At 42.9% G+C, this 22,293-nt stretch overlaps 1 protein-coding gene across 1 annotated transcript in view; it reads left to right on the top strand.

Annotated features, from left to right (window-relative positions):
* Positions 1–3,602: 3,602 nt before the first annotated feature.
* Positions 3,603–22,293, top strand: part of BMP6 (bone morphogenetic protein 6) — a 155,869-nt gene continuing 137,178 nt past the window's right edge. The window contains exon 1 of the mRNA XM_038388497.2: positions 3,603–4,982. Within this exon, the coding sequence (XP_038244425.1) occupies positions 4,415–4,982 (568 nt within the window). The 5' untranslated portion in view covers positions 3,603–4,414. The remainder of the gene's footprint in view (positions 4,983–22,293) is intronic.

Here is a 22,293-nt window from a genome sequence, read left to right as displayed (position 1 = left end):
TATGCTAATCAATCTGTTCAACCTTGGATTTAGCTGTGATGCTCTGAATACATTTCCCAGGCCTGAAGAAGAGCTCTGTGAAAGCTCGAAAGCTTGTCTCTCTCACCCACAGAAGTTGGTCCAATAAAAGATATTGCGCTTATTGCCTTATCTCTCTAATGTCCAACACGGCAAGAGCACTGCAAACATACAGTGGAAAGTCAGGCCCATTGTTATACCCTAAGAGTGAAAAATCAGGCCCAATAAATTAACATTGTGAAAGTAGCTGCTCCTTTCTGAGCCCACCTCCTCAATAATTACTTGCATGAGTGTTTGTAGGTACTGGTTTGGGTAACTACACATGCAAATCACAGCCCCTAACATCTACATCATCAACTTTTGGAATACCCTTCTGTAGTTTGTCATAAAAGGCATACAGAATAACCTCTCCATGGCTTTGGGAGGGAAGCCAGAATTAGAACAGACAACTTACATTCTATGCTTCTTCCCCTGGGGTGCAAGTTTTCTGCCAGCTGCCCATACCAGAAATGGACCAGCACCTACCATACCTCAGAGCTGTTTGTTTGGGGTTTTTAGCTATGTAGTAAAAACCAGCATCATTGCTCTGAACTAAAATTATACAGAAAAATTAGAAAGATTAGTGTAAACAAAGATACCGTTTAAAAACAGATGCATAATGGAGTACAGTGGTGGCAATATTACTGCAGCTTGCATGCCCTTTAAGGGCAACAGCTGCATGTGCTAGCAATGCAAAAAAAGGAAATGTGCAAGATACTGGGATTGGATCATCCCTATCCTCCTCCTCATCCCCACACACTAAAACACAGGGGAGGGGGCTAAAGAGGAAGATATTTCTGAGGACCCTCTACCCAGCCTTCCTGTTTTTTCACTGGGGAGAGGAGGGAGTGTGGTTTGCATCCCCATGGAACAAGCAACAGGGCCAAACCTGGATAATCACCAGGGATTTCTATGGATCCTAGGAGATATGCACGAGGCCACTAGTTTTGGTCCCTAGCACCCCCCAGCTGCACTGAAACCATGTTATTAGAGACTCCTCTAGCCCAAATCTTCACACTATGTAGGGGAAGCCACAGAACAGCTAACAATCTTCATGAAGGCAGAGGGAGGAGAAGGATGCATCCTGGGCCATGCCTCAAGCTGGTACATGCCCACTCTCTCTCCAAAGGGATTCTGACCCTGTGAGGAGCCCACTGCAATAGGTGGCTGCAAAGGCAATTAAGATGAGATCTGTGCATGCACATCCCGAGAGGCACAGTCTTTTTTTGAGAACAGAACTAATGTTAATAAAGGGTTCTCCTTTATTATCATAGTTACGAGTGTTAAAGCTTGCTTTCCTCAGAATAAATTTTCATTGTCTTCTAAACTTCTGAAAATAAGTCTTCTGTCTTTAATAGTCCCAGCTAATGCTCTGGGAGACTGAGTGTGAATATAGTGCCAAATTCGATCCTCAAACTGTCAACAAATATTTCCAGTAACTTGAAATGGGTCAGCATTTGACTCCTAGAACCTAATTCTACTCAGTTACACCAGTGTAAATACAGAATAAATTCACTGACGTCAGTGGAGGTAGCCTGGATTTACTAGTGCAATGAGCCTGAATTTTGTAACTGAGAGCATGCTATGACCCATAAGGATAGAGACCAGTATATAGAATGTCTACCAATGGTCTGTTTGACACGGGTTATAAATTTTGTTTTCAATAATAAATAGGGGCTGGAGTTAGAATTGTTCTTCAGCCATTGCTCTAAGGCTTGAAATAATTTTTTTATAAGCTAGTATAAGGTTTTCAAGCAGTTTGTGTACATATTACTACTTGTTCGTAGATTAAGGCCAGAAAAGACCATTATGGATGATTTGGTTTGACCACCATCTGAATGATGCTGTATGTGCCATTTTGTAAGTCTCTTTCTAAAAATATTGTGCTACATTGTACCCTGTTAAAACTACCGTAGATATGACGTGCTTTAAGAACCAAAATGCTTTGAAAATAAATTTGATTGTACTGTAAGTAACATACCCACATTCTAGGCAATTTAAATAGGCTGTAGAAATTGGAGAAAGGATGAACAAAAAAGGCAGGTGATAATTTCAATTCACCATTTTTTTTATAGGCCTTGCAAGTAGAGCTAATTTAGCTCTTATATGAAAGAGCTCTTTCAACAGAGCAAAACAACAACTTGTTTTATTTTAAAAAATTTGTAAGTGTGACTGTGCACGAGCTTCCTTCCTATTAATTTATTCAGAAGCTATTCCTCTGAATTACTATAATTATGAAATAACAGATGCATTGTTTTAGTTTGAAGGTCTCCATTAAAATTAATGAGGGAAAACTCATGACTATCTATGCAAGTGTATAAGCTGCTTAGGTCTGATTGGTGAAAAGTTTCTCTCTTGCCTGATATGCCTGCCAGTCAACATTCTGAATCCTGCGGAAGGTATTTTCCAGATTCAGACAGAAATTAATACTGTACTTTGACCCTGCAAAAAACAAATTAAAAGCTTAAAAAAACAACCCCACACCTACTGGCAAATCCACAGTACCAGGGTAATCACAGTGCAGTATAGATGTATACAGCCAAAGGTTTTATTATAGTACCATATGTTTTACAACATATAGGAAGACACAATCCCTGCCTTGAGGAGTTTACCATGTTTTAATCCCACAGTTGGATCTGCAGGGGAGGACCCTTGCAGAGCCCCATTAACTGATTAGGTTTTTTAAAATTCTAAATATGTAAGCTCTTAAATTAAACAGGGGGTGGGCCTATCTTTCTTGTTGTGTTTGTACAGCATCTAGCACAATGGGATCCTGGATCAGGAGAGGGACTCCTGGGTACCAATGGAATACTGCTAATAAATAAAAGGATTGATTCCGTTTTGTTCAGTATGATTTAAGAACAAAATAATGACTTCATCAGGGCTCTCTGTGAGCACAAGAGTCTAACTGCAGGCCTAAATAAAACACAACATAGTTGTCAGCCATCAGCCCCTGGTGGGGAAGGGACTGATGACAAGGATGAGCCCTGAAACAGTTGTGATAGCATCATTTTGGGGCCCTTTTACATCCCAGCTAAGCCAAAATGATGCTGCCCGTGTCAATTTTCAGTTCAGTGAGGATATCAAAGGAAACCAAATGAATCCCTTTGTATTTGTGAATACCACCCGGCCAGCATCACTCTCTTATACCAATTGGAGGCTACATGGTATTTTCATCTGGTTCTACCATTTTCCTGCCAAAAGCCGAAGTTTCAGTACCTGAAGAGGAAGCAACAATTAAAAAAGCCAAAACAACCCCCTGCCTCCCACCCTGAACCACGTATTCCTGCCTAACATGAAACTACAGCCCGGGCAGCAGCAAAGCCAGGGCCTTGCCTTCCACCCCTTGTGTCCCGCACACCCTCCTCCTCCGAGACGCCCCCGTCCCTTCCACGGCTTATTTCCAGTCTGCAGCTGGGGCAGCCCAGAGCCAGCCGTTGCAGACGGCAACACCCCCGCTAGCAGCGGGCTTGGGGTGGGGAGACTCTCGCACGACGGACGCGGGAGGAGCCTCCTCAAGAGCGGCTTTCGCTGTCTGTCAAGGGGGTGGGCGGGCGCTTCGGGGCGCCGGAGTGTGGTACCTGGCGGAGCGCGGCTCTCCTCAGTGAGTCAAGGCTGCCTGGCCCGGGAGGAGGAGCAGCGCCCGCGCGTGTGATTTTTTTTGCCCCACCATCACCCCTTCCAGCCGACCTCAGCAGCAGCAGCAGCAGGAGCCTCCAGCTCCCCTGCAGGGACTTGCCTCCCGGAGAAAGTTTGCTTTTATTTTATCCCCCCCCCCCCCGCTTTTCTTAACCCCCCCTCCCCACCCCTCCCAGGGCAGCGGGCTCCGGCCCCTGCCAACGCCGCAGCTGGCCCGCGCCGGGGGCTTCGGGGCGGGCTGGCGAGCCGCGCGCGTCCCACCACGGGGCTGGGCAGCGGGGGCCGCCCTGCGCGCCGCCAGCGGCTCCCGGCCCTGAGTCCCCGCGGGCTGTGTGAGCGGGGCAGCGGCGGGGCGCGTTTGCTGCCTGTGGGGGCGGGAAGCCGCCCCCCCCCCCCACCCCGGGCGCACACCGGTTGCACCTGAGCTGCCCTGTCCTCCCGCCCCCTCGCCTCTCCCCCTCCCCGCTTTACCACCGCAGCCCTTCCTCGGGGTCTGCCTGCGCGGCCGGGGGAGGGGGCAGAGAGTGACCATGCGAGAGCGAGGGAAGGTTTAACCCCCTCGCCTCCCCCCCCCTCCCCCACTCATGAATTAACTCCCGAGGGGGGGAGCAGCAGAGCCCGGGGACAGAAGGAGCCGGGCATCCCTCGTCTGCCTCAGAGGCGAGCCCGCCGCAGCCGCAGCCGCAGCCGCAGCCGCAGCAGCACCCGGCTGGGAGCGATGCCTCTGGGGCTCGCCTGGCTTTGGTGGGGGGGGCTGCTGTGCAGCTGCCGCTGCTCCCCGCCGCCGCCCGTGCTGCCCCTGCTGCCCGCCGGGGGGGCGCTGCTGGCGGACAGCAGCCGGGAGCAGCCTCCAGCCGCCTCCTCGCCGGGATTCCTCTACCGGCGCCTCAAGTCGCACGAGAAGCGGGAGATGCAGAAGGAGATCCTGTCCGTGCTGGGGCTGCCGCACCGGCCCCGGCCGCTGCACGGGCTGCAGCCGCGGCCGGCTCCTCCCCAGCAGCAGCAGCAGCAGCAGCAGCTGCTGCCCCCGCCGGGCAGGCTCAACTCGGCTCCTCTCTTCATGCTGGATCTGTACAATGCCCTGTCCAGCGAGGAGGAGCCGGGGCCGGGGCCGGGGCCGGGGCCGGGGGCAGAGCGCCGCCGCCTGCCGCCCCCCACCGCTCACACCCTGCAGCGCAAGACCCTCATCCCCCAGCCGGGACCCAGCGGCGGCTCCCCCTCGGCCAGCTCGCAGGACAGCGCCTTCCTCAACGATGCGGACATGGTCATGAGCTTTGTGAACCTGGGTGAGTGTCAGGCGGCCGCCTGGGGCGAGGGGCGGGCCCAGGCGGAGACGTGGTCTGGGCGGTGGGAGCAGGTGGCAGCGGAAAGTGGGCACAGCGCGAGAGCTGAGGGTGGGGAGGTGGGGGCCGAGCCGGCCGGCAGCCGCATTTGGAGGCTCTTGGGTGTGAATCCGGGATAAGAACATCGGTGTGTGTCGGCGCTGGGCTGCGCTTCTCTCCGGGGGCGCGGAGATCTCACCGGAGCTGACTCAACTTCTCCCCAGCCCATCGCTAGACGGCCCCGCTCCTTAGACACGGTACTGGCCCTTTACTGCGTCCCAGGGCAAGGTGCTACCTGAACCTCTTACGAGCACCCGCTCAGCGCTCCCTGGGATCTGCTCCATGGTGGGCTCTCCTCTTTTGCCCCTGCAGGAGAGCACTCACCTAGCACTTTGCATCTTCACATGCTCATTAGTTAAGGGCCGCAAAACATTCAGTGACTGTGAGTTGATAGGGAGAGGCGCTTTTTCGTTTGTTTGTTTGACGGTTTTTGCCTGGAGCAGGAGAGTCAGGCTTGGCTGTCGGTTGTACATGTGAAAGAGCACACAGACGCTGCCCCATTTATTTATTTATTTTGCAATGAGGTCCTGGATGGATGAAGGTGTTGATTCTTGAGGAAACCAATGTTTGTTCCCAAGTTACTGTTTAGTTACAGCCACCTACATGAATCTGTTGTCAGGGATCAAAGCAAAGAAACTAACACAACCGCTTCCCCCAAAAAGCCCATTTGCCCATCATTTGCTATATTGAATGTGCACTGTCTTACTAACATAGGATTGTAGCAGATAAAGGTGGAAAGGTTCTAACAGATCACTGAATCCATCTCACTTCAAGTGCACTGTATAGTCCCCAGAGAAATGAGTTATTAAAGTGATGCTGCACTTGATATAATCCAGAAGGCCAAATCATAATTATTTTCAATTCAATAAAATTAAACAGGCCTTTGCTATTTCACTTAATTTTGAAGAAGATTTTCAAATTACATTTGGATAATCTGATACATGCACCAACTTGATGATTAACTTTTTCCCCTCAGAGACTTGTTTGCTGTTGGTTGGTTGTTTTCAATAAGTGCAAAATAATGTGAGGTGGAAGGACATAAGTTACCCTTAAAGTTTTGGACAATTTAAATCACAGTTTGGGACAGCTGTTCCAGTAGTAGAATAGCAAGGGTCATTCTGCAGGTTAGGATTGGGCTGGCAGAGCTGTGGGTGTGGTGCACGTCTGTATAACACTTGTCCATCCCCTGAAAGTTTTTGGCCAGTGGTACAACAAAACTGATAGACTAGAGTTGTATGGACACTGAAATTCAACACCATCTTTTCTAATAAAAACAAACAGAATTGAGTTGTATCCTGTAGTCGTAGGCCTCAAATAACTAAATATTACTTATTATCATTTCACATCTATATTATCATAGTGTCCAAAGGCCCTAATCTGGATTGAAACCACTTGTTTTAGGTGCTGAACAAAGACATAGTTAGATCTGACTGTATGAAATATATGGTAGTCAATTGCACCCAAATTGTGGCAGGAACCAGCAGTATTGCACAGGCAGTGCATGCATAGTCCTGGAGCAGGAGCAAAGAATGCCTTGACTTGCTCAGCAATGATCCATCTGTTTGGTTATAAAATGCTGTGGTCTGGCTATGAAGAGTACCAGTCCTCTGCCAGAAGAATGCTGACTGATACTTGGAACACAATTGGAAGATATATGTAATGGGGAGATGCTAAAATAAATTCTGTTAGACATCAACCTTATTTTTAAACAGATCTCATTTTCATAATGTTATTAATGTGCCATTCACGAAAGAGAGAATTTCAATGGAAAAACAGAAGACACTTGTTAATAAGTTTTATACAGTGGAATGCAATTGTAAGGAACTGATATAGTGAAACTCCATTTAATGTGAAGAAGAATGAAACACCAATATTTTTCCAATACAGTAATGTGCAAAGTGATTTCCATTTTAATGAAGTTCTGTAAAGTTTAGACTTCACAGTAAGATGGTTCAATGTCATCTTAAAATAGATGTTTTGATAAATGTTGGTCCTAGAGTTAAGTACCAGAACTATGAATCTTATCCAGGAAGAGATTGCTTCAGAGATTGTGTTGTTGAAATACAGACCGTTGAGCATTCCACAAGTTTCCTAATCTATAGCAATGTTAACTAAAATTTAAAAATATAGCTGTCAAACTATTACCACAGAAAGGTACATGTGTTTTTTGAATCAAGGTCTGGATGATGCATGCTGATAGAAACTCTTGGGCCAAAGTTAGAAGGAAAAATCAAGGGCTTAAGACCGTGGAGTTTCTGCCCTCTGTGATTTCTGTGATTACTTGTCAGAGTTTGGCTACCAAAGAAGCAGACAGTGGGCATGGCTTTAAACTCTGGATGCTCTGAAATTGGTGGGGAAATTCTATGGAACGTTGGGCAAATATGCACTGGCTCAGAGCTTCCCCGCCACTCTCTGCCTGCCCAGTTTGCTTTGGCAACACTGTCAGCTGCCAGGGCATTCCCAACTATTGCTGGCTCTTTTCCTTGCCACTAGGGTTCTCGAGGGCATATAGCAGGAATGTGTGTAAATTAATGAGCACAGGGTTATTTTACTCTAGGAATTCCAGGAGAAGGATGCTGTGGAGAATAGCGCTTTTCTAGTTCCATCTGCTTTCCAACCAGCTGGGCTTCTCCCAAACCCGCAGAAGCCTGACTGCATGTAGTTCAGGCAGGTGAGCTTTGCAGAATAGAGGGGAGGATGCCACATTGCTGCCACCACCTTATTTTTATACATTTTTGGCTTACAGGTTTGATCCTGCAAGGGGCTCACCAATTCCCAGAAGCGTTGAGCACCTGCAACACTTACTGACTTCAATGGGCACTTTGGGCAAGTTGTTTAGCACTTTGCTGGATAAAGCCTTTGGGGAAGATTATTGGAGAGGATGATACTCCCCTCTGTACACTAAAAGCACTGTTTTCTGTTGTGAGCCAAAGCATTCATTAGGTTCAAATCAGTTCAAATAATTTGTATCCAGACACTTTTACATAATGACCAGGGGAAATTATTCATGTAATATATTGAAATAACAGTTAAAATGCTAGCTATGAGTATCAGGAAGTATGAATCAACATTAGAAATTTCTCACCAACATCCAAGTTGCTAGTCATAAAAAATAATGACACTTATAATCATTGTCTGCTATTAAACTGTTCATAGATCAACAGAATGAGATTGAGCAATTGGTGTTGCATTTATTGCCTCTTGGGATGTCTTGGTCTCTTGCAAATGTACTAATGTCTACTCTTTTCAACTGAATGATAATTTATAATGCAAAATAACAGGAAGCTTACTGATATAGCATAAGATAGAGACAAGTTCTGATGGGAGAAAGACAAGCCTCAATTGCTGCTTATGAAAATGGGGATTGGTATGGTATATCCTAGGAAAAAGCAGCAAAAATGTACAGGATTTCAGTGTCTTTCAGTGCTCCTATGAGGTATATACCAAAAAACTGCCAAAACTCATAGCTGAATTCTCTTCACCTGCAATCACTGCCAAAATGATTTTCCTGGTACTTGCATGTGATCAGGACTCCAGTGAGTGGATGCTGACTAAATAGAAAGGTTACTTCTGAACAGCATTGTCAATGTTTTTTAAAGGTGTTGTCTTTTGACTACTGGTAAAGTAGTGACTCCAAAAGAAATTGGAGTGTCCTTCAGAGTCATTTTAATAGAATAAGAAATATAAATTCTTCTAAATTTGTTAGTCTCTAAGGTGCCCACAAGTACTCCTTTTCTTTTTATAAATTCTTCTGTGAGTGTGGATCCTATTGTAGGTGCTCACATGTCTCGTGCATGCAAGATTAATTTTTTTTTAATAACAGTGTCCATCAGGAAATGCCTACGTCCTGTTCCTTCTTCTCATGCTCCTGTGTGAGGGCACAGAAGGTGGAGCAGCCACAGCCCTCCCTCAGATCCCTGTTACTGTCTGTGTCAGTGAGATAGAACCTGGACAGTGTCAGACGTGTTACTTTTTTCTGAGCTTCAAACACCTCTACTAGACGAGTCCTGTGAAAAAATTCTTCTTCACGCTCTTTATTACATTTTATACATGTGGACATTCCAAAATAAAAGGGGAGGAGGCAAGGTTCAGGAGCAAAATGAGGAGGAGCACTGAATCTTCACATTTGTTGGCTTCTCTGGTCAAGCCCATTTCCTGGCCAGCTTTGATCTCTTTTTGGACTGTCTTGGACCCTTATGGCTGCTATGCCATGAAGGAGATTGTGGATGTCTTGTACTTAAGCCACCTGACTGTATGTGACTTTCTGCCGCTGGAGAACTGCACCAGGGTTTATGTTGATGTAAGTCCTTGTTGAATCTAGTCCAGCACCATCAAAACAACAATATTCCTGCATTTAGTTTAAAATGTGAACATTGTACATTGTGTTTTTAACTTAAATAAGGGAAGAGAGATGCCCAGACTACCCATGTAATTGAGAGGGGTAGTTAGTGCTACAGAATCTTACATCTTTACGAATTTGAACAACTTAAGAGGTTAGAGTAAAATATTCATTCCTTAAGAGAAAGAAGAAAACCCCATTGATTATCTCTGCTGTTTCCCAAACAGTAGACCTCTTTAAGTATGATTAATCTAATACCAATAAGCATCTCTATTTGATTATTTATAACAATGAAGTTTTATTGTTCTACCATCACACAACAAATTTTACTTTTTAAAATTTGTTAGTCTCTAAGGTGCCAGAAGTACTCCTTTTCTTTTTGCAAATACAGACTAACATGGCTGCTACTCTGAAACAAATTTTATGTAACTGGAAACTATCTAACTCCAGGCAAATTGTCGACACTCGTGTAACCTTGTTGTTAAGAGCTGATATAAAGAGCTGCACAAAAGCAGTCCATTTGCAATACCCAGCATCAAGTTTTATTGGTTCCAGAAAACCCAGGAACTTTGCTACATATTCTTGAGCACTATCTAATTAAATCTTATCTACAGATTATTTACATATCTATTAACATAGAGCAGAGCACTCTTCTAATGGGAGTAGCCTCAAATAACTAAATTAGTGCAAACCCCAGCTTGCTCTTGTCTATATGTAGGAGTCAGCAGTGATGTAGCTACACCAATAGCTGGCCACTGAGTACTGAACTGCAATTGTTCCCAATTTAGATTTCCTTCCAACTCCTTCTGCTTTTGCCATTATTAGGTGGCATGATCTGGGCTGATGCCATTATGGAGATGATACTTAAATTAGTCATTTTTTACAATATGTTGGAATAATAACCTTCTTGTCAAGTTGCCTATCTGAAATTTACTCTTGGATGGCTGGACGTAAGATTTGTTATGATCTGTCTTTTATAGGCCCAAATTTCTAGCTTTCCTGGCTTGTAGTTTGATAGGAGAGGTCTCTTGTTTGCTGTTTCCATTGAGAATCTTGGGATTGCTTGGTGGACTCAAGTGCAAGTTTTCAAGGAACTGTTACTTAAATAAGTGGCTTGATTTTTTCAGAAGTGTGGTCAAATTGAGTAAACGTGACAGAATCAAACCCTAAGGTGGCAGTATCAGCCATCAGAAGCTGTTTCTTAACTGTACTCATTTATTAAAAATGGGCTTGATAACTGCAGTGCTATTGTTCATGGCTTTTGTGCTCTTAATATTTGTGACAATCAGAGGCCAGACGCCCAAAGGAGAGAACATGGGGTTCTGAACTCCGACGAATAAGCAATTGAATGAGCTGGTTGTATACAATGTTATTGTGTATAAATATATGTTAAGTAAGGTCTTTTATGGAAGTGGGTAATACTCTGAACTTGATGGTCATTAGGAGATGTGTACAGGCTGTGGTTATGCATGTGTGTATATGTATAGAAAATTGTTATTGTAACCAGGGTGCAGCTACAGCATCACCTCACAGCAGTGTGGGGAAGCAATCAGGCAAGGAGGGGCACCTCCCAGTCTAGCTGTTTACATAAAACTAACTCCTAGCATGTAGCATTGTATAACCCAGGGAAGTCAGTGGTAGACCATTAAAATTAATAGAAAGACATTGAACCTGAAAAGAAAAACTCAGTCCTGGAAAACTAAGGGAGGAGGGAGTTTTCCTCCTCTGTGTAACCATGAATTACGATGTCTGAGAGAAAGGAAAAAAAACAAATTCCCTCCGCCCTCTGACCTGCAAACCCTGTTAAAAGGGAAGAGGTTTGAAGTGAAGGCTAACCAGAAACTGAGGGCGAGCATCAAAGTGGGGTGCTGTCCCTGAAACACTGGATATCCTCTAGGACAGAAGCCATGCTAGAAAACTGTTCAGAGGCAGTAGGCAACTTGTATTAGAGAAGGGAATTTAGCTAACATAGAAGTGTAAAGCCTGAGGTTCTGTCTTTATGGTCTTCTATGTAACTCGTATGCATTTTTTCTCCCTTATTATTTCACCTTTGAATCTGTGAGATTTATGTATTAAATAAACTTTTAATTTATTTTTACCCAAAGCAAGTCACTGTTGTGCAAGCTGGGTGCAGCTTGCGGCCCTGAGTGGATGGACGGCTTGGGGGCAGGATTCATTCCTTCAGAGACGAATGATGAATCAGAAGGGAGAAGTCTGAGTGTCTGGTAGTCAAGGACTTGGGGGACGCATCTGGGGAGACATGAGACCAGAAGGGCTTATTGGGGTCATCCTTCAAGGAGTAAGTAGGTGGGCTGAAGCCAAGATGAGACCTTCATGCTTGAAGGCTGGCTACTGGTGTCAAAGTTCTGAGCTATCTCAGCAGAGCATTAAGGCACCCAAAGGAAAAGGCAGGTGATAACAGAACCCTTTATGGGGGCTGGGTGATCCCCAAAATGTCACAGTATTCACTCATATTGTAGTCCAAATTTACTGCTGACCTAAGCATGTGCATCTGCACTGAAACCTATGCCATATTATTCTGCAAACACTTTTAAAATGATCTACAAATTCTGGTTTGCCAATTCATGGGTCCATTTCTCCTGAGTTGTCTGAATTGTCCATTTTTGACCTTCACAAAATCATTAAGGACCATTCCACTTGCTTGAGGCTTGCAGTGTTCAAGAACAGATTTTGATGTTTTGGTGGCCAGGCATTTTGTTTGGATTAAGCCCCTTTTTATTTGGGAATATGTATAGGATCTAAGGCTGGGGCAGAGAGGTGCATGGTTATTTATTTATTTATTTTTGGAGAGAGAATGTAAATATTTCCCCTTTAAATTGCAGTTTGTGTTATATGGAGACATCTTGTTGCTTAACAGAGCTGATGTCTGTGCATTCAGCATTGCTTCCTTTGGTGACTTAAATAAATGTTGGGGTAACATTTTCAGCAGTGTGTAAGTGACTTAGAAGTTGAAGTCCATTTCAAAAATGACTTGGACGTATGTGGTCTGAACCAAAACTCATTGCACTCAATAGGAAAATTCCCATTGACTTCAATGAGCTTTGGATCAGAGTCTGAGGAGCCTGAATCATTCAAACACAATGAGAGACTTAGGATCCTAAGTGTTTGAAAGGGCACTTTTGAAAACTTTACCCTTTATCTGCCATCTCTGTAGTGATAGGTAACAGGAGCAAGTAGAACAGTTCTGACAGTGAGTGGAATTCTATTCCCACAGAATTGTTAACCCAGTTCCAGTTGCAGGGCCAAATGCTACCTTCAGTTTCCTTTGCTCAACTCCAGTGAAGATAGTTAGTTACCCCTCTGCAACCTTATTGAGTTCAGTTTCACTGGGGACAGAAATGGTGGGATGACTAAGTAACCAAGGTGCTGGCAGCCATGGTGTTTTAATCCAATGTTGTCTGTACCTACTGTGAGCACAGTTAATCAACTCAGTGGTTTCCTGGAGCCATTCCTATACTAGCACACTCACTGTGGCTAACAATGATAGAACTGAATTAGTGGTAGCAACAGTGGGAATTTTTTTTTGGGGGGGGGGGCAAAAAAATCTAGTGTACACATAGCCTAAGTCAGGGGTAGGCAACCTATGGCATGTGATTTCAGTGGCCCTCACACTGCACAGGTCCTGGCCATCGGTCCGGGGGGCTCTGCATTTTAATTTAATTTTAAATGAAGCTTCTTAAACATTTTAAAAATCTTATTTACTTTACATACAACAATAGTTTAGTTATATATTATAGACTTATTGAAAGAGACCTTCTAAAAATGTTAAAATGTATTACTGGCATGCGAAACCTTAAATTAGAGTGAATAAATGAAGAATTGGCACACCACTTCTGAAAGGTTGCCGACCCCTGGCCTAAGTGTTCTGCAAATTGATACAGTAGCTGTGTTTTTAAGAGTTCTGCACATGACTGTCTTGCTCCAGCGTAGTGTTAATCTCAAGAATACATAACCATTTCCCTATGAACTTCCCCTTAAAAACTTTCAGTGGTATCACCTGACGTTATAACCAGTGGTTATAAATGCCAAATATAACCAGAATTCAGAACTGTTGGCTCCATATAAACTCAGAATATTGGTCGATCAGTATTTGTGTATAAATAGAATCATTTTGAAAATGCCTACTTAGAATACAGAAGCACAGTATTTGCAATCTGTGCAGTGTATAAATGTACTGTACAGCTTGAGTGGCTTTGCAAATTAATCAAGACAGTTTGAACACTTGTGCTGCAGGAATCAAGATTTGCTAGTATTAAAGAAGAAAGTGTTTTAAACAGTACTGCAAGGATGTATCATTTCATCTTTTTTTTTTAATGTTTCTTTTACAATAAGAAGACAAGAATGAATCAGTTATTTGTAGCCTCTGTGTAAAAATAAGATATATTTAATCAAGGTAAAATCTAGCTTTATGAGTCACAATTTCTTTGTCATAAAGTGCATTAAAAATTTATACAACATAAGTGTTCATATTAGTAGTATACTACTTTATGCAGGTGCAGATGCATACTTATCTTGTCAGTTTCTTTGCATGACACTTGCCTGGCGTACACTATAAAGGTGTTAGACACTCTGTTTACATATGTGCTAAAGAGTGACATAATGTCTATTGAAGCAAAGTCACTTAGCTCCCAACTAGGCTACAAGGAGCACTTAAAAATGAAAACAGATCAAAGCTCAGAGAGAGGTTGTGATATTCACAGCCATGAGCAAAGAGGTGTTGGAGAAAAGGGGCTCTAGTTTGTCTGAAACAGAGGTGCATAATTGCATGATTATCTCCAGAATCCCTTGAGTTTCCAGACTGTTTGAGATGTGAATCTGTGAGAATAAATTTTTTAGCAGCAAATCCAAAAAGCCTGCTGAAAATTGTCCAAATAAATTAAGAAAAAGCTTAAATTGTAGCAAGCTCATACAAGATGAGAAATACTAGTCTGCCTGTCTTTTTATAGACTACATTATAGAAGTTTAGAATTGGACACTCATTGTAGTGTGACTAATATTTTTCAGACATAGTGAAATGTCTGCAATACATACCTATGCCTTGGAATGAAGTAATAATTGCTTTTTTAGTGCCATTTAAATGTGGTTTTGATCAGCAGAATTTCTATTCTTGAGAAAGGTGGATTTGGAAGTTACCAAATGAATATGCACAAATTAAAAGGGGGAGGGGTGTTGAAAAGGTAATTTTTTTGATATCACTTCACTATAGATTTTTTTTCAGCACTATTTCTTCCCTCCTATTGATCCCCATGATGCTGTTTCAGTCCCATTTAATCTTGACAAAGTGTGTGTGTGTATTTAAATAATGACAGAGAGAGAGACAACAGATACCAATGCAGCGTTACTATACACATTTTATTTATACAGATTTTCATTATTGCACAACATTGACTGAAACGTCTCATCTAGCTTTGTGAACAAGGGGCTCCTCCAGAATGGACTACTTCTTCCTCCAGGCCTTGCATTATGGTGACCTATCTTGAATGAGGAAGGCTAGATGAGACTCCCTTTGAAACCCATAAATAGGACATCTAGCACAGCCACTAGGTTGCTGCAAAGCAATTCCAGGCATTCCCTTTCCCAGGGAAATACCATACTGTCACCATAATGCTCCCAGTCCAGCATGGACTGTAGAGGAGAAGGGATCAAATCTGTGTCTTTTTCATGGCAGCAAAGAATACTAAAGCATAGCGCTATCAGGCCAACTTTTATTTATTATTAATTATTATTATTTTACATCAATAATGGCTTTGGAAAAATAGAATTCCCAATCCAAGTTGCATGTTTGAACTACAAAAGGGATGTGCATCTCTGCGTGTGTTTGGTTTTCTTTATAAGCATCTTCTTCATAATGAAATTGGAACTGACCTAGTAAAGCTTCTGATCATCAAGAGTGCTGTCATTGTCACATTATATATTTAGCAGATTTGATTTTAATACAAAATACCACAAACACACAGTTTTAAAATTTGGACATTTTAATCAGTAGTTATGTATAGAAAAATGATATCTGAATGCTTAAGCATAGACTTGATTCCCAGACATAGAATAAGAGTGCCTAATTTGGACAATGACATTTGAAAATTGAAGTCTCAGTTGCAAAAAGGCAGTTTTTCATCTCCCACAAACCCTCTACCCTTTCCATCTTCATGGCCATTATTTTGAATGCAAAGTTACAGACCTTCTTAGTTAATTATTGTAACATCAAGAAAAGGAGTACTTGTGGCACCTTAGAGACTAACAAATTTATTAGAGCATAAGCTTTTATTGTAACATCAAAAGTCTTTGACATGAAAGGGACCAAGCAGTGGCTATACAAGATAATGATTTGTTTATAACAATAATTTAAACAGTATATGAAAAGGATAAACATGTGTGTCCTGCCGACATTTGCTTTATGTTCTCTGTAAGCTTCAGTGATTGACTCTCTTGGCTTCTCCTTTCAAATGTTTCTCCCTTTAAAAATAAAACAAATTGCAGGGGAGAAAAATCTTTTATATTTAAGGAGATTTCTATTTAATACACTATAGGGGATAGCCAGAAACAAAATATACACGCATGTAGTACAATAAAGGATAGTTTGCATTTAGAGATGTGTATATTTCGTTTCTGGTGTGTAGTGGTTTTTATGCTTAGTGACTGTAACAGCAATCCAATCCAAAATGTTCCACCCTGCAGTGTATGGAAAGTTTATTACTTACTAGAAAGTCTAAGGATCTTACTTTCTTTCATCCAAGGTTCTCAAAACACTTCACAAACATTTAATTAAGCCTCAACTTGCTCTGAGGAAGGTAAATATCTATTATACTCCTTTTCCAAATGGCTAATCTGAGGCATGGAGTTTGTGACTTCCCCACAGTCACCCATGAAAATTGGTAGTAGAGCAGTGGAGAGAACCCAGAAGTCCTGACTTCCAGTCCTATGCTCTAACCACTGATCCACACTCCCAATTATTGTATTGGCAAGTATGCAAAAGACTTGTAAACAATGGCAAGCCAGTGGAACTGTACAATCTACCTTCAATTCCTAATGTCACTTATTGGAAGGTCTTACAAAACCCAGGAATTCTCATTAGACTCATTCTTACATCCTTTTCTTCCTGTGCATAGGGTATCCACCAATTTCCACCTTTTATTTTAGTCTTGTGCTGGTCTCTTAAGGATTCTGAGTGTCCTGTTGATGTATTAATCTTTCTCTGTTGTTCTGCATAATGTTTCTCTACATCATCCTCTTTTTCTCTTCCAGATGGTGTCCATATTATCACTTGATGTGCAAGTTGTGCTGGTGGCACCTTTAAAGCATGTCCTAAATATATCTGTTGTTATCTTACATATTTGATTCTTTAGGTTGATTTGCTTTCCTTAGAATTTCTGATGTTGCAATAAACTCTTTCCAATGACTTTGAGGATCTTTTGGAGGCATTTACTTTGGAATGAGTTCATTTTCTTCTTTTCAGTTTCCATTGTAGATTTCAATGAATTTTTGTGTCAGTGCCAATCACACTACTTTTCTAAATCTTTTCAAGTTCATGAAAATTGTTTGCTGCTTTTGATATTTGTTGCTTGACATCAAGCACGGAGTATTACCATCATTGGACATCTCACTCCCTAGATGGGTAAAATGCCTTACTAGTTCTAGAGTTCCTCCATCTACTCTGATGGTTGCTTTTGGGAGAGTGATAGGCATATATGTTGTCTTCTCCTTGCTGATGAACAAATTGCCTTGTTTTGCTATGGCCTTGTCGACACTACACAGTTTTGTCAACTGATATAATTACATTGCTTGTGCATATTCACACAATGCTCCTTTTGTCGGCGGAGCATATCCACAGTAGGTGCCACAAGTACTCCTCAGATTACTTTTGGCATTCATGGAGCAGCTGAACACGGAGAGCTGTCGGTTTTGGGCTCGGGAAACAAGCACTGAGTGGTGGGATCACATCGTTATGCAGGTCTGGGATGATGAGCAGTGGCTGCAGAACTTTCTGTGAGGAAAGCTGCCTTCTAGGCACTGTGCTCGGAGCTCACCCCAGCACTGTGGTGCAGGGACACCAAAATGAGAGCTGCCTTCTCGGAAGAGAAGCGCATGGTAATTGCTGTGTGGAAGCTGGTAACCCCAGACTGCTACCGTTCGGTCACGAATCAGTTTGGAGTCGGGAAGTACACTGAAGGGGCTGTGTTAACGCAAGTGTGCAGGGCCATTAATTGCCTCCTGCTACGAAGGACTGTGACTCTTGGCAATGTGCGTGAAATAGTGGATGGCTTTGTGGCAATGAGATTCCCTAACTGCAGCGGGGTGATAGATGGCACACAGCCCAATTTTGGCCCCGGACCATCTTGTGATGGAGTACATCAATAGGAAGGGGTACTTCTCTATGGTATTGCAGGTGCTTGTGGATCACTGTGGGTGTTTCTCTGACATCAGCGCAGGGTGGTCTGGGAAGGTGCATGATGCATGCATCTTCAGGAACCCTGGCCTGTACAGAAAGCTGCAAGCAGGGATTTTCTTTCCAGGGCAGAAGATTCCAGTGGGGGATGTTGAAATGCCCATAGTCATCCTGGGAGACCTGGCGTACCCCTTACTCCCATGGCTCATGAAGCCTTACACGGGAAACCTGGACAGCAGGAAGGAGCGTTTCAACAATCGGCTGAGCAGGTGCAGAATGACAGTTGAATGTGCCTTGGGCAGATTAAAAGCATACTGTCACTGCCTGTATGGCAGGTTAGACCTAAAAGAGGAAAATATTACTATGGTCATAGCAGCCTCCTGTATGCTCCATAATAATTTTGTGGCTAAGGGTGAAAAGTTTCTCTGGCAGATCACCTGGCTGCTGAATTTGAGCAGCCAGATACAAGGGCGATGAGAGCGGCACACTAGGGGGCTATTCCAATCAGGGAGGCTTTGAGGCACCATTTTGACAATGAGCACCAGCAATGTGTTTTTCTATACAGAACTTTGCCATGTTTTGTTAACTTGCTGCCTTGCATGAAAATTGTGATGATTCCTGACTGTGATTTGTAGTCAGCAAATGATCAAATTACTACAGCAGCAACAACCAATCTCTATTTGTCTCCTACAGAGTTTGTTTTTATTAAATATCAATTAACAACACACACAAAAAACTTGGTGGGAAGGAAGATAAGAGTGCAGGGCAGTTTAGACTCTCATAGCTGTGGTTAAGTCTAGCTGTAATTTTGGAAGTTGTTGAAGGGGTGGAGTGAATGGGGTACCAAGATGTTCCATGAAGTTGCAAGGAATGCGTGAGAGGAGTTTGGGGAGGGCTTGGAAAGCAGTTCTGTATTGATTGCAGGAGTAGGAGGGCAGGTAGGCATGCATGTGTTCTGGCTGGAGCATGATGAGGAACTTCAACATCTCTGTTTCCTCCTCCACCACTTTTATCATCTGCTTCTGTTCCTTTACAATGTGCTCCTCACTCTCCTTTCTGTCCTGCCTTTCTATTTGAAATTTTTCCTTCAGGGTCTCTCTCCATTCCCTATGTTCTCTTTTTTTTGGCCTTTGAGGCTTGGAGTACCTCTTGGAACATGTCCACCTCGCTCCTCCTTGGTCGCTTCCTTATCTGGCGGAGGTGCTCTGCTGTTGTGTAGGGGCTTCCCCTGAAGGGCACATCTGTTGAAGCATAAGAAACAATGCACAGAAGAATGATTGTTAGTTCATGCACAGCATTGAATCATTATAGGAAAATGCACCTCTTTTTTACATAACAATCACTTTCTTGCTGTCCCTTGGCAAGCATGCATGTTGGCGAACTCCCTAAACATGGTGAGTTGGGCCCATGGCTGTGTGTGTGAGTGTTAGGTGCTAAAGATGGGGCAAACAGTCTAAGTGGTTTTTCAAGGGATCACTGCAGGAAACTAGGGACATTTTTGTAAATTCTGCCACCATTTTTCACAGGTGGGGGTAATTGAAGCCGATATCTTACTCCTGAGGGTAAGCAAGGATGCAAGGGTGCATCTCCTGCACGTGTGCAGCTTTGGACCCATTCCCTATGCTGCTTGCCTGTGTGCCACCTTGGTCCCTGCACAAGTGATTGCTGATTAGCACGTGGAAGTTTCCTACAATGGAGGAAGGAACAAAGCAGCTCTGCCAAGGAACCTTCAGTAGAAGATTGGCAAGTACCTCCAGGAAAGTTTCCTAGAGATCTCTCTGGAGGATTCCCGTGAAAACTCAGTGTGCATTAACACACTGTTCCACTGCAGTACTTAGCTGCACAAGGGAATGTGTAGCACACGTAAGCACAGCTAGTCTTGTATATTTCTATCCCTTCACCCACTTCTAGACTATTCAGAGGAAAGGGCAGCTCTACCTCATATGACCAAGCAGCATCTACTCAAAAGATCGCTTATCATAGCTTTCCTCTCCTGCATCATACGCATTGTGAAGCTCAAAAGCTTGTACCTTCCATCAACAGAATTTGGTCCAATAAAATATATTAATTCACCTACCTTGTCTCTCTCCTATCCTGGGACTAAAATGGTTACAACAACACTGCAATAAGTAGGACAATATCACCAGCAAAAACAAGGTCATTCAATTGTGCTTTATCATTTGTTCATAAAATTCCTTGGTTACCTTCTGTGGTTACTTTCCTCATGACATAGTCAGTGACCAGTGCAAACAATAGTGGGGAGATAACACACACCTTACTCCAGTTGCACTGCAAATCATTTATCAGCACTATTGCAAGTGGTGTAGAGTCTATTCACCTGCTATATGAAAACTATGACTACTTCTTAGACATGACTGGTAGGAGTAGAGGCTGTCTTACAAATTGCTTTTGCACTCAGATCTGATCCTGAGTGGGCCTCTCGGCACTATCGTAATATCAAAGTCCATTCATATTTGATTATTGCAATTTGCCAAAAGTGCCAATTTTCTAAGTGATAAAATAGAGAGTTGCAAGGAAGCTGCCCCATATTACCAGGGGAATAGCTGCTTAATATAATACGGCTCTGATCTTGGTCGGGGGTGGGGAGGATATCTCTAGTTGTTACTATAATGCAAAGAATAGCAAAGACTTTGTAATCAGGGAAGCTTAGAGGAGTAAATAATACATTTTTTACTGCGCTTTTCATATGCAAAACATCCCAAACTGAATTACAGAGTGAAACAAAAAGTTGGCCAAATGTCATATGGGTCATGGGTAAGTTTTGAAGGAAGGAGTAGGTATTAACTATTCACATTCACATAGCTGTCCCTTGGGTAGGGCGAATTGGGGCAACTGCTCTGGGCCTCGCACAATGGGGGGCCCTGTGGGCTGGTGCAATTGGCCGGAATGGTCGGTCCTGGAAGAGACAAATCTGTCACGTCCGCTCCAGGCCCTGCACCTCTGTAGTGACAGCCTGACCATTCATGTTGATAGGTGTCAGATCAATGATGAACTTCAGTACTCACTGGGAGTCATTGTCTGAAAACATGTAGGTTAGCCACAAAACCAGAAATATGTATATTCTGCAGAAGCAACATCAGTGTGCTCTAATGTTTTGTCTCCTGTATATCCTATGAGAGTAATCTGTGCAGGGTCTACAAGTGCATTTGCTTGGTCAAAGGGCATATGCATGTAAAAGTGAAGCCTTGCCTGCTAGAACCTATCCTGGAATGGAAGAAGTCAGATTCAGGGTGGACATCTTCTGCCCTATGGATTTCTTGGTGGATACCAATGTGTGGAGACTTCAAATTTGGCCTTATCTAGTCTCTGTTTCTGATGCCAAACTACTTGAACTGTAGTTTCCAGCCAGTTCTGTTTTTACATACTCCTTAAAATGCAACTTTCTTACAAAAGAGTATCTTGGTTTCTAAGAAGAGCTGAATTTAGAACTAGAAGAGGTAATTGATTGAACAAACACTTTAAACTTGAAAGGTATCGGATAAACTCTTACTGAGTGAGGAGTTATACATACAGCCCATGGTTAAATTGAAGATCTTATTAATTTTTAAGACCATGAAAGAGGCACACTGAGACAAAGTAATGTTCATGCTGAAAGAAGATTAAAAGTTTAAGTATAGTAATAAGTTTTGTGTTGAATGTTACTTTTTATAGGAAAGTTTGTATGCAAATAACATATAGCACAATGACTGGAGCCCAAAATAATCATTCCTTTATATTGCAGGAACTATTGGAATTGGGGCCATCTGATACTTTCACTATTGTCTGCCTCGGTAAAAACAATTTTATGGGGTCCCCAAAAAAACATGTTGTTGCTCCTGGCAGCAATCTGTAGAGTCGGCAGCTTTGATTCCCTAAAACCTGAAAAGATAATTTATTAATTCTTAGAACTTTCCAGGGTAAACCCTGCAAAACTCATCTGAAAGAAAGTTAATCCCTGCTGTCACTCAAAACATTACATTTGTCTTCAGAGACAAATTATAAAGGTACATCAGAACATAAGAACAGCCATACTGGATCAGACCAAAGGTCCATCTAGCCCAGTATCTTGTCTTCCAACAGTGGTCAATGCCAGGTGCCCCAGAGGGATTGAACAGAACAGGTAATCATCAAGTAATCCATCTCCTGTCACCCATTCCCAGCTTCTAGCAAACAGAGGCTAGGGACACTGTCCCTGCCCATCCTGGATAATAGCCATTGATGGACCTATCCTCCATGAACTTATCTATTTCTTTTTTGAAACCTGTTATAGTCTTGACCTTCACAATATCCTCTGGCAAGGAGTTCCACAGGTTGACTGTGCATTGTGTGAAAAAAATACTTCCTTTTGTTTGTTTTAAACCTGCTGCCTATCAATTTCATTTAGTGACCCCTAGTTCTTGTGTTATCAGAAGGAGTAAATAACACTTATTTACTTTCTTCACACCAGTCATGATTTTATAGACCTCTATCAT

Source organism: Dermochelys coriacea, chromosome 2 (genome assembly GCF_009764565.3).
Source record: "Dermochelys coriacea isolate rDerCor1 chromosome 2, rDerCor1.pri.v4, whole genome shotgun sequence".
Lineage (NCBI taxonomy): Eukaryota > Metazoa > Chordata > Testudines > Dermochelyidae > Dermochelys > Dermochelys coriacea.
Note: the sequence above shows the minus strand (reverse complement) of the source record. Positions and strands in the feature narration are given on the sequence as shown.